This window comes from Rousettus aegyptiacus, unplaced genomic scaffold, assembly GCF_014176215.1.
Source record: "Rousettus aegyptiacus isolate mRouAeg1 unplaced genomic scaffold, mRouAeg1.p scaffold_m13_p_6, whole genome shotgun sequence".
Lineage (NCBI taxonomy): Eukaryota > Metazoa > Chordata > Mammalia > Chiroptera > Pteropodidae > Rousettus > Rousettus aegyptiacus.
In genome coordinates, this window is record NW_023416309.1 from 60,184,073 (window position 1) to 60,195,652 (window position 11,580).

The 11,580-nt window shown below is 59.8% G+C and overlaps 1 protein-coding gene across 9 annotated transcripts in view; it reads right to left on the reverse strand.

The window, feature by feature from the left end:
* Positions 1 to 8,158, reverse strand: part of CFAP46 (cilia and flagella associated protein 46) — a 64,505-nt gene extending 56,347 nt beyond the window's left edge. For 4 of the 9 annotated variants that reach the window (XM_036223115.1, XM_036223116.1, XM_036223118.1 and 1 more), the window contains exons 1-9: positions 8,037 to 8,157; positions 7,776 to 7,900; positions 7,478 to 7,609; positions 7,276 to 7,340; positions 5,582 to 5,746; positions 4,705 to 4,828; positions 4,163 to 4,257; positions 3,497 to 3,607; positions 580 to 679 (exon numbers count right to left, since the gene is read on the reverse strand). In XM_036223115.1, the coding sequence (XP_036079008.1) occupies positions 580 to 679; positions 3,497 to 3,607; positions 4,163 to 4,257; positions 4,705 to 4,828; positions 5,582 to 5,746; positions 7,276 to 7,340; positions 7,478 to 7,609; positions 7,776 to 7,900; positions 8,037 to 8,085 (966 nt within the window). In that variant the 5' untranslated portion in view covers positions 8,086 to 8,157. Of the gene's footprint in view, positions 1 to 579; positions 680 to 3,496; positions 3,608 to 4,162; positions 4,258 to 4,704; positions 4,829 to 5,581; positions 5,747 to 7,275; positions 7,341 to 7,477; positions 7,610 to 7,775; positions 7,901 to 8,036 lie in introns of all 9 variants that reach the window. The other 5 variants (XM_036223122.1, XM_036223117.1, XM_036223121.1 and 2 more) reach the window with 3 other exon arrangements.
* Positions 8,159 to 11,580: the final 3,422 nt, after the last annotated feature.

The window sequence follows — 11,580 nt, forward strand, 5'->3', positions numbered from 1 at the left end:
TCCGACCCTGTGGCCAACGTGCCCCTCTCCCCCTGCACCCTTGGGCCCGGACCCACAGTTCCACTCTGCTCCTCTGTCTGGCTTCTTTCACTTAGCAATATGATAATGTGCATATAAAAATCTTAAAAGTGAAAATTCCCTAGTAATTTCACATCAAAAGGCTGAGGGAACTTACCTGAGGGAAAATCCTAAATGCACATAAAAGCTTTAGGCACAAAATGGTCATTGCAGCCCTTTATGGAAGTAACAAGCAAGCAACAGTAGGATTTAAACGTCCAATAACAGGGTTGGAGAGTACGTTACAGATCACGAGCATGTAAAATACCGTGCAGCCCTGAAAGTGAGTTATATAAACACTGGTGTCGACACGGGCCAGCATCCGTGACCGTAGGAAAAGGGAGGAGGACATTGTGCAAAATCACGAAAATATTATCTCCACTGTGTAACGCGCACATGAAGAAAACGCGCCACCGGCAGGTCCGGGCCCCCTGGAGGGGGCTCTCCGACTCCTGCCCCTTCTCGCCCTGCGACCCATCACCATGAGCAGGTACCGGGCCCCCGCACCCCCCAGCCACTTACTTTGCTTTCTATTATCTTCAAGTCTGAGATACAGTCAGAGGAGACCTCCTCGCATTTCAAGGTCAAAGAAAGATGAGCTAATTCGAAAAGCAAGAGGATTCTGGAAACAGAAAAGCAAAGCAGCCGTTGGTCATAAGGGTGACAGGAGGGTACAGCTGTACGGCGGAACACGCATCCAGTCGCCATTTGGCGATCCCAGGGATCGCAGCTGGGATCAGAGCTGTGGCTGGGAGCACAGGGCTGGACACACAGCTCCGGTCTCAAGGCCATGTGAGGAACATCTGGGGACGTCACCAAAACCATCCTCGGTCTCCAGTCAGGGTGTCTGTGGAAAGCAACAGGCTGATGACGGCCTAAGCAACTTCGAAAAGGAACAAGGTCGGAGGCCGGAACCACCCGATCTGAAGAGCCCAGGCTGCGGGCTCACAAGCAGCAGCCCTGGAGCGAGACCGCCCGGCTCCTCGGCTCTGGCGTGTGACATCTAAGTCCTGTGCACTTAGGATGCCCTGCAGCACCGCTGGTGGCCAGCCACTAGGTGTCCCAATAGTGCCACCAGCTCTGTCTCCAGAGAGCAGCCTTCCCTCCTTTTCTAGGTAACTGTCACAGTCGCAAGGGAATGCCACGGCCTGTGTTGTCACCACCCTCCCTGCTCCCTGCTGGGAAGGGGCGTGGCCTCTGGACTCCCTACTGTCACTGCCAACCTCACCTTCCACCCGCTCAGCCTGGGACCGAGAGGGCCCTGGGAGGGCTGCCCTCCGCCAGCGTGGGCCAGGCAGGCAGGGACGGGGAGAAGGGGCAGCCGTAGGTGTAAATGACTGGTTCTCAGTCCTTTTAGGTTTAAGCCAACAGAACGTTCTTCCCGCCCCAGAGGTGTCAGCAAGGCCCTCACAAAGGGTCGGGCTGAGGTAGGAGCTAAAGGCCCCAGAAGGCAGTTCTGAGTCTCTGAGCCCGTGTCCCCAGCAAGGAGAGGACACACCCTCTCTTCCAGTCCAAGGGGCAGTGACCAATGCTGCCTGCACAAGAAGCCACGAGGAGCCTAACCGTCCAGCTCAGACATCCTGGCACCCTCGCTGGCCACAGCGACACTGGAGGGCAGGCGCCACGTCAAACCCGGAGGGTGGGGAGGGTGAGCCAGGTGCACGGGCAGAGGCGGCCCACGTGGCCAAGGCTCGTTCACAGGCAGGCAGGACGCACATGCGTGCCGTGAGAGGCCCAGGGCCGCGCCCAGCGTGGCGGCACACCGGGGGCCAGGCCGCGCCTCGCCTACTTTCAGGAACGTGCCCCACAGGTTCCCAGGGGACCCGAAGGCCTCGTCAGGGGCCTCGCTGCCGAGGAAAACTTCATGATGCAGAAAAATGTTCACGATTTATGTAAGAAAGCAGGTTAAAAACTGTGTGATCATGATTTTGAAAATATATTCGAACTTTCTATAATAATTACGTTTAAATTTGAAATGAAAAACGATGAGTCATTTAAAAGCTACGTACATGCGCGACCCCCGGCCCTGGACTCTGGACCAGCTGAAGCGCAGTGGGGGAAGCCACGCGTGAAGCGACAGCAGGAACTCGGGGCGTCTCTGTGCGCCCCCTCGCCCAGCCCGGCTGCAGGCCGCGTCGAGGGGCCCGTGGCCCTGCGTCCTGCTGCCACGGCCCGTGTGACCCCCGCCCCCCGAGTACCCACTGCTGCCCGGCAGGAGGCCTGCACCCCGAGCAGCCACCGCCCTGGCCAGGTGGCGGGCACCCCCGCCTTCCCTTGTGCTCGCGACTGCCCCCCACCGTGCCACGTGGAGAGGCACGGACGAGGCCGGCACCACAGGAGCCCGGAGCGTACCTGCCTGCCGCGCCCCAGAGGGGACCCCAGCCCCCGACAGCTGCGGCCGGATCCCCGCCCCGCGCACAGCCGTCGGGCTGCTCCGTGCTGTCGCGTGACCGCGGATCTCTAAGACGCCCCCCGCGTCTTCTCGGCTGAGTGACACGTTACCACACACTGAGTGGCTTGAAATGACAGAAAGCTACTCGCTCACAGCTCTAGGGGCGAGAGGTTCGAAGTCTGGGTGCCGCAGGGCCGAGCCCCCTCAGGTTCTGGGAAGGAAATACACATTGCCGCCGGCCCCCGCAGCACCCCGTCTCCGGCATCCCCAGGGCCCCCGGCTGTCACTGCCGCTCCGCTCCACTCTCCGCCTCCCTCCTCACGTGGCCCTGTCCACGCGAACCTGTGTGTCACTTCCCCTCCTCATAAGGACAGAAGTCACCACATGGGGGCCCAGCCAGAGCCGCCCGTGGAGACCTGGCTGTGTCTGAGAAACAATTCAACGCACGGCACCCCCGAATCAACAATCAAATGACAAAGGGAAAAAGCATCCAAAACTGCTTTGTGCAAAGGACCAAAAGGCTCCCTATGCAGGGGCGCGGGGAGCTGCAAACATCCCTGAGCACCGGAAAGACGAGCTGCTGGAAGTGTGAGCCCAGGGACGCAGGGGCCCGGGGACGGCAGGCACGGCAGGTTCTCTACTCCCCATTCTTTTAAACGTACGTGAGAATGTGACAGCTGCTGGGCGGGGAAAAGTCCTGTCACCGCTGTGGGAAGGAAGGAGGGGGACACTCCACACTCCTCTGTCCCTTCTGGCTCAGCTTCCCACTGCGGGAACTTAACCTGGGATCACTGTCTACCCCGCCAGCGCTCCGAGGGCTCCTGAACGCACAGAACGAAAAAGCCGAAACGCTCGGGGGAGAAGCGTTTGTCCTCCACCTGCAGAACTGGTGCAGCCGACGGACGACGTGAGCACCTGGAGCGCCCTCCCGGGGGTCCCAACTGACCCTGGAGCGTCCCGTGTGCAGTGACGCACCCGCCACCCCGAACCGCCTGAAGCATGGGACACGGGACGGCGGTGGCCTGCGAGGCTGGGAAACGAACTCACTTCTCCTCTCTGATCGAGGGGAAGCGCTGGTGATTGAAGTAACCTAAACGCTGGTGGGTCTTCTTCAGAATCCTGCTGACGTCTTCCGGCAGATCGTTTTTATCCAATTTTCTAGAATTAATTAAACATTAAATAACTAAAAACTCCTACTAGGTTTGTTCAAATTATTGTAAAACGAACTCTTATGAGGTGATTCCCGCTGACCAGAGGTCCAAACAAACCACCCTCCTCCGCGGACCCCAGACCTCTCACCCGGCTGGCTCAGAGGACCCAAGGGCGCTGCGCACAGGGCGGTCCCCTGCCAGTGCCCATGCGGGGCCTGTGGGGGACCCTGGGCCCCCCGCACTCCTGCTCTGGGGCCTGGGACCGGCCTCCCTGTTCTCCCGTCGCCTCGCACGCTGGCCTCGCTCCCCTGGCCACTTCTCACAACCGGCCCCGCCTGGGTGACTCCTCTCCCCCAGGCCCCCCGTCGGCCCCCGCACTCTGCTCAGTTCCACGGCCATGTCTCCAGCCTCGCCTGGCAGGGCCAGCTGGTGACTCTGCCCTGCAACTGTACACTCGCCAGCCCGCCTCGCCAGGGGCCTCCCAGCAGCCCCCGCCGGCTCAGCCCACCCCCCACACGAGAACAGGACCACTTGGCTCCGGCTCCCTCCCAAAACCACTTACGCTCTCAGCATGTTCATGTGGAACGTGACAGACATGCTGAGGGAAGTTCTCTTCTCTTCCTTTAACTGAAGCTCGTCCATCAGTTCATGGCGCACCTGTTACCAAATGAAATGGAAAATCAACTCGGATTCAAACAGATAATTTGGTAGAGACCCAGGTATTGTTTTTAGCTATTATTTTGCAAACACTCTTCCTTTAACATTAATATTTGCAATTAACAGTATCTTTTCACTAATTATGTTTATTATTCAGCTTTTCATTTATAACTGGATTTCCTACACAGAAAAATAAATATATTATAAATGCACTTCATACATAGTTATGGTAATCACTTTATCTTCACAAATTTTCTGCTTTTTTTAAATTCAACGCTGTTACAAAGGAAATATGCAGGGTCACAATGAAGAAAAGAGTTTTGTTTTGTTTGCTTCCTACGTGCATGTTTTATGTTCCTCGGTGGAGGGCCCTGCTGGCTATTTTGACACAGCAACAGCATCTCAGAAAAGCCCTTCCCCGCCCACGCTTTTCGCAGGCCGGCTCACCATGACAGCGAACATCTGCCGGTATCTGTGTGGTGCGTTCGCTTTTATGAACGGCGCTGCAGCGGCACAGAATCTCGCGGCCTCCTCCGTTTTCCCAGCCTGCAGGTAACACTCCAGGAGCTCCCTGGGAACCACGAAAACAGTGCACGTTAAGCCTCGATGAAGTCGTGTTCTGTTGCAAGTGTCTAATAAGCAGGCCATTATTCTCGTGTCTCACACCCCAGAGAGACACACGATGGGCCAGCTCTTCGCCCCACGCCTGGGGACGGGGAGCCCCGCCGCTGCTGGCAAGAGGGAAAAGTAGCTGTGTGGGACACTGGAAAGAGATGATGCCTGTCTTTTCTGTCAGAGGCTCCCCGGACGGCCGCCGGCCGGGAGGAAAGCCTGCAGGTTCCGGCTCCCCCTCCAGGACAGACCCTCCGGCCCTCCCTGCGGACACGGTCACCAGCCATGGTGCACAGACTTGGCACTCGGCACAGACAGGGACAGTCTGACAGACTCCTTCAGTGCCCCCTGCACGAGATCCACCTGCTGACCTCTGTCGCTGTGGCTTCTCGTGCCATCGTGGGGCTGAGGTTTCTGCTGAAATGTCTGCTCTGGGACCAATGTGCTGAACTACGTCCTTAACCCCGGGAGCCAGGGCTCTGACCCGGCTCACATGTCCTGGGTTTTAGTCGAAACGCTCGTCCTGCTGTCACTTACCCACATGACCAGGACACTGTGATGTCTCTACAGAGCTTGGACGCATCTTCAGACACGACACAAAGCTCTGCAACTGCAGATGGAAGCAAGCGGGGGCCTCAGCAGCTCGGGGAGAGGGTGGCCCCCAGGAGGGGCGGGGAGGGACAGGGTCCGCGGGGCGGCCGCCTCCACTCACAGCATCAGCTCCGCCTGCCAGTCCTTGTCCTCTTCCTCCGTCTGCTGCAACACGCTCACGATCTGGGCGAGGCTGGCGATCAGGTGGTGATAGTGCCCTGGCTTGAGGAAGGGCCTCGCCATTTGCCAGTACAGCACCGAGGCGTTGAACACCAGGAAGTAATACCTGCGGCGCAAGCAGAGCCTGGAGTCCCCCGTCCCGAGCATCTGGGACACACGGTCCAGGCTGCACGAGCGAACACGCGGAGCCCCCCCGGCAGCCACGGGCACCCGGCTCAGCCGCAGCCACAATCTCCTGGCCACAGGCTCCTGGTTCCTGCCTAGAGAGCTCGCCATTCACTCGGCCATTCCACAAAGCGATCAGCTCCCTGTGAAAATGGACCACTGAGCAAGGCCTCCTTTGGCTCCCAAGGGATAGACACAAATACGCCAGCATAGAAGGAATCAAGAAGGCTTCCTGGAGGAGGTGACATCCTGCTGAGACCCAAAAAAGTGACCAGGAATCAGCCAGGAAAGCAGTGCAGGGCATGAAATTTGGGCAGGTGGAGGAGGGAGCAGCAGCTTTGAGGAACGAAGTCCTGAGCCTGCGCAGGAAGCGCCACGTGCAGAAGAGGCTGGCCGTTCTCCCCAGGGCCGCTGGGAGCCGCCCGAGGAACTGAGAGCGGGGGTCACGGGGGTCGACTCCCCCCTTCCTCCGGGCCTCTCCAGAGAGGCTCCGCCTCGCAGGCTGCCAGGTGCCTGGTGGTGCTCTGCACTGGCACTCAGAGGGGCGTGTGCTGCGCATCGTTACCCAGGACGCCGGGAGGTGGGCAGCGCAGCTGGTCCCTGCAGGGGCCCACTCAGCACCCGCCTCGCCCTTCATCCAGGTGTGCCCATGGCTAGTCTAGTCTCGGAGGTGGTCCTGACAGCCCCCAAGGCTCCTGGTCCCCCGTCAGGCAGCGTGCAGGTGTCCCCAAGACCCCTGGCGTGAAGCAGCCACCAGGCCCCTCCCCAAGGGTGCCCACGGCTCTGGCTTCACAGCTCCGGGGTGTGGTCCCCTCGCAACATGCACTGTCCTTAGAAGTTTGGGCCTGAGGCCACTGGCTTCCCTGTGTGCACAGCCTCGCTGGCGGAGGTGCTAGGGCTGGGCCCTGCGTCCCCACACCCAGGCCGGCGCCCAGCCAGCAGGCCATCAGCAACAGGAGAGCGAAGGACTGAGCCCAGGACTCACGCTGACACCTCCTTTAAGTGCCGTGTCCTGTTTACGTAGCTCATGTTTAAACGTGCAGTTTGTCTGCAAGCTGAACGGTTTCGATAATAAGTTTCGATGTCGCAGCATTAAGTAGAAAACAGTGCGGAATTTCAGCCGGATCGTCTCCGCAGAGGCGAGGCCTTGGCCCCGGTGGTGGCCAGGGAGAGTGCCAGCCAGTGGGGGCAGCGCACGGAGGGAACCAAGATGCTGAGCCCCCGAGAGGCCCTCAAAGGAAGGTGCCAAAAGCCACGTGCAGATTGCAGAAACCACGGGACAGAGCAGAGGACGCAGCTAAGGACTGTGCACGCAGCCCGACTCTGGGCTCGAGACTCGTGGGCACAGCCACAGGGGAGTGAGAACACAAACAAGGACAAAACCCTGCGGGCTGAACAGAGAGCCACTGGTACCCCTGGTTCCAAACCTCGTCTGCGGACCCTTAGCAACGGCAGAACCGGTAGGCCTACCTCGGTTCTCCTTTTGCAAAGTTGATGGCCTTCATGTACTGAGTCACGCAATTTTCAAATTCCTCCTAAAACAACATAAGGAGTGTACCATTAAATCAAACTCGCCACCGAGACGTCGACCGCTGCTCACGGCCACTTCTGTGAGCATTAGCCTCACTAGACACGGCCTGGCAGCGCCGTGGGCACAGCGGAGCCCTCTCACCAGGTTGTCCGTGGACTTGGGGGCACACAGCTGGGCCCTGCACAGGTGCGCTCGGCCCAGAAACTGGGTGACCGGCCCCTTGGCCTTGAAGTACATCTGGATGCAGTCCTCGCTCACCTCCGGCTGCCCCATCTGCGGGAGGCGGGGTCGGGAGGGGGGTCTCTGAAGCCGGCTCTGGAGCGCGCTGCCTCCCTTCCCACCGCGCAGCACGGGCCCCTCCCTCGGCCCCACCTGGGCCGCGCCCCGGCCCCCTCCGCTTCCAGCCCGGCCCAGGGGCAGGGTTTCCCGGGGGCAGGACCTTCAGGGCCTGCTCGGCGCACAGAACGAACAGGTCGGGGCTGAAGCTCTCCGTGGGGTCCAGCTCCGACTTGCCCAGGTTGGCGGCCTTGATCAGCTCGTAGGCCCTCCTCAGGGCGGCGGCGTCTGCGGGACGGCAGGGCGGACGACGGGGTCGGGCGGGCGGCCGCTCGGCGGCCGCGGGTCCCGGGGAGAGGCCGGCACGCCCCCCGCCCCCCGGCCGCCCCCCCCGCCCCCCGTCCCGCCCCGCCGCCCCCCGCACCCTGCTGGCTCTCGGCGCGGGCCAGCTCCTGCGTGATGACCGGGTCCATGGCGCCCTGCTCCGGCCCCGGCTCTCCCGCACGGCCCGCCGGCGTTGCCTAGCGACGGGGGAGCCGCGGACCGGGCCCTACGAGTCGGCCGCGGGGCCACACTTGTCCGGAGCGAACCGCGCACGCGGCCCCGGCCCGGGGCGAGGGGCGGCGCCGACCCTCCTCGCGTCCTCCCAGCCGTGTTCCTGCATCCCTTACCTCATCCACTCATTCACTCACTCACTCACTCATTCCTTCATCATTCATCCATCGTTCATGCTACGAATAGCTACTTGCCCCTTGCGCTGGGCCAGGGCCGTGCGGCCTGTGGGCAGAGACAGGGCAGCAGGGGCCCCGACAGCTGTGCAGGGTGTGACGGCGCCGGGAGCAGGGCTGGGGACAGCGCCCCCAGCAGGGCGGCTGGGCTGAGATCCGGACGCCAGAGGGTGTGGGCGCCAGACCAGGGGAAAGAGGCCGCCAGGACAGTAGCGTGTGCCAAGGTCCCGAGGAGGGAGGGACGCCAGTTGGGGAGGGGACCCTGCAGTGGGCTGGAGGGCAGCGGAGGGCCACTGCCTGGTGGGGGGGAGTCAAAAAAGATAAATAATTGGAGCCACTTTAAAACAGAGCTTCGACTTTGCCTGTGGGTGAAGATTCGGATGCAAACGCAGACCACAGGACAGTGGGGGGGGGGGGGCTCTGACAGTGTTGTGTCTAAGTTTGAGATGAAATTTAAAATCCATGCACGGCGAAACGCACACCTAAGTACGTACACAGTGTGCACGTGTGTATGGACGATAAACGCGCTCACTGGCTGTCGTTTTGAGACCTAAGCTCCACATTTTGTTCCGGGTCTCCAGCCGTGTACCATCTTCAAGGCAGAAAGCTCACTTTCCGATTCTCCAGCTGCCAGTTCCCCCAGACGGTCCTCCATGTGTCTGTTTATGTGCAAAGACACTCACACCCTACTCACAGCCGTCAAATATTTACCCCACCGAGGTAGTAGCTCCCAAATACTATGTGCTGAGAGAGTTTCTGAATCCTCGAACTCTTCGTTCTGGTTACACAGCAGCCTCGAACATTAAGAATGCAGCACAAAGGCTCCCACTGAGTGACGCTCGGCTTAGCAAAAGCAGTCTGGGCGAGTCCGGGCTGCTCTTTTGCTGTTTTTCCCGAAGAATCAGGTGTGGAAGTTGTGAGGTGCCAGATGCTTCCCCTTGCTCCCTCCCTTCCGACATTCCACCTTGTCCTGGCTCAGACCCAGAGAAGCCTGGCGCTTTGGCAAGACAGCGCACATTCCTGTGGGCCAAGCCGCGGGGCACCTGCCCACGGAGGGGCGTGCCGAACTCAGAAACACAGCAGCCTCGGGGCCCTGGGCCCCCGCCCCGACCATTCCTGAGCCCCCCTGGTTGGCCTCCAGCGGGCACCTACGCCCACTTGGAGCAGGAAGCCCTTAGCGCACCCCGCCTGTCCCTGGAGTGGCATCTCAGGTCACTGTCTTTCCACACAGACTGCGCGCCAGGTCTGCATTCCCAGGGGAGACCCCGCGGGTTCGCTGGACCAGCCGGCTGGGCCGCTGCGACAAGCAAGGGCTCTGACGACCGACCCCGCAGACCGGCCTGGGCTCCGGAGGCAGAGTGTGAGAAGGAGCCAGCCGTGCGCGCGGCTGAGGGCGGGTGGGGAGGGTCTGTTCTTGTTAACGTGCTACTGGGAATCCGACCCTCAATCCTGACGCCAGTGGCCAGTCCACCATGGCTTCACAGACAAAGAATCCATCAGCTGTCTTTTTCCTGTGCTCTCGAACTGTAAGTAAAGGTTTGCTGCAACTCGTGACACTGGACAGTCTCCTCCTGTGTGTATGTATCGCAATGCGTGTGTTTGCGCGTGCGTGCTTCTGTGGATATACGTGCATATGCATGCATTCTTCATGTCTGTGTGCGTGTATGACTTCTGCAGGGGTGCTTGTGTGTCTGCGTGGATATGTGTGCATGCATATGTATGTGTATTTTCATGTCTGTGGATGTGTGTACATGTGTACGTTGGTGTGCAGATGTGTGTATACACGTATGTATACGTTTGCGTGTGTGTTGAGAGCTGTTGCTCTTTGACAAAATCTTATTTCATCTGTGGCGACTGGCTCCTCTTAAGTCAGCCTGGTAATTTATCTTTTTCCAGCGAAGCATCCATTTAATCCAGATCTTAATAAGCTTGGAGTCAGACAGAGTAGTCTTTTATGGTTGTTTTTTGTTTCTTCTATATCTGGGGCTATTTTCTTCTTATTATTTCTTCATTTTGTGTCTGTTTTTCTGGGTTACCTTAGCTAATGGCTTTCCTATGGTTTTCATTTTTATAAAGAACGAACTTTGGGATTTATCTATTGATCCTATCATTTTCCATTTTCAAATCATGGAATGCTTCTTCAGTGTTCACCTGGTCAGCTTACCTGCACCGCGTCCGGGGTTCTCCCCAAGCTGGGCACGTGATGCAGTCCCTTCCACCTCGGGCCACAGGGCTTCAGCCAGCAAACCTCAGACCTCATTTTCCAATACCCACTTTGTTACTGCTGGAATTTCCGGCAGTAGCTCTGCACACCTGTCCTCTAGGACAGGGGTCCCCAACCCCTGGGCCATGGACTGGGACCAGTCCATGGCCTGTCAGGAACCCAGCCGCACAGCAGGTGAGTGGCAGGCGAGCGAGCACAGCTTCCTCTGCGTCTGCAGCCGCTCCCCAGCGCCGGCATCACCGCCTCGGCTCCACCTCAGATCCTCAGGTGTTAGATTCTCAGGGGAGCACCGGTCCCTGACACCTAAAGGTTGGGGACCGCTGCCCTAGGAACATACAGGCTAGCTCTCTAACCAGCTGAATGTGTCTGCCTGGGGCACAGGGCCAGGGGCCCCCTGGGAAGCAGCCTCAGCAGCAGAAGTGGAGCAGTCAACGAGGCTGCGCCCGACTCATCCATCCCAAGGGAACCCTCCCAGGCCCACCCCCCACGCACTCATGTACCCCAAATGGGGACGGCCCTTGTGCTTGTGGTGCCAGGAGCAGAGGCAGCCACGACCCTCTGCGGGGGAACACGGTCCCGCCCCACGTCTGCATCTCCTTCACTCTGTGGCATCACAGAGGCCGTGGGCAGGTTTCGTGATGATGCAGACTTCGGCCCCTCGGCGGGAAGAGCTCAGGTAGCCCAGACGGTGTAGCACAGGCCTCGGAGAGCGAGCCGGTCGGTGAGATGGGGACACAGCGTCTGCACTCACAAACCTGGCCTGCAGGTGGGGCTCTGCTCGCCCTCGGGGGCAGCATGCTCGGCTAAGCTGCGAGGGGCGAGAAGGGAGTTGTCACCGGTCCGTGATGTCAGCCCATGTCTCAGGGGTTGGGAAGCGTTTTGACTGAGGTTTGCTTTAATTCCACTCGCAAAGGCTGGGGCCGGAACTGGGCGCAGGGTACAGGGGAAGCCGGCAATGTCAGCACTGCTGTGCAAGTGGAAACCGCCGGCCTCCTGCCCGGGCCCGGGGAGCCCCT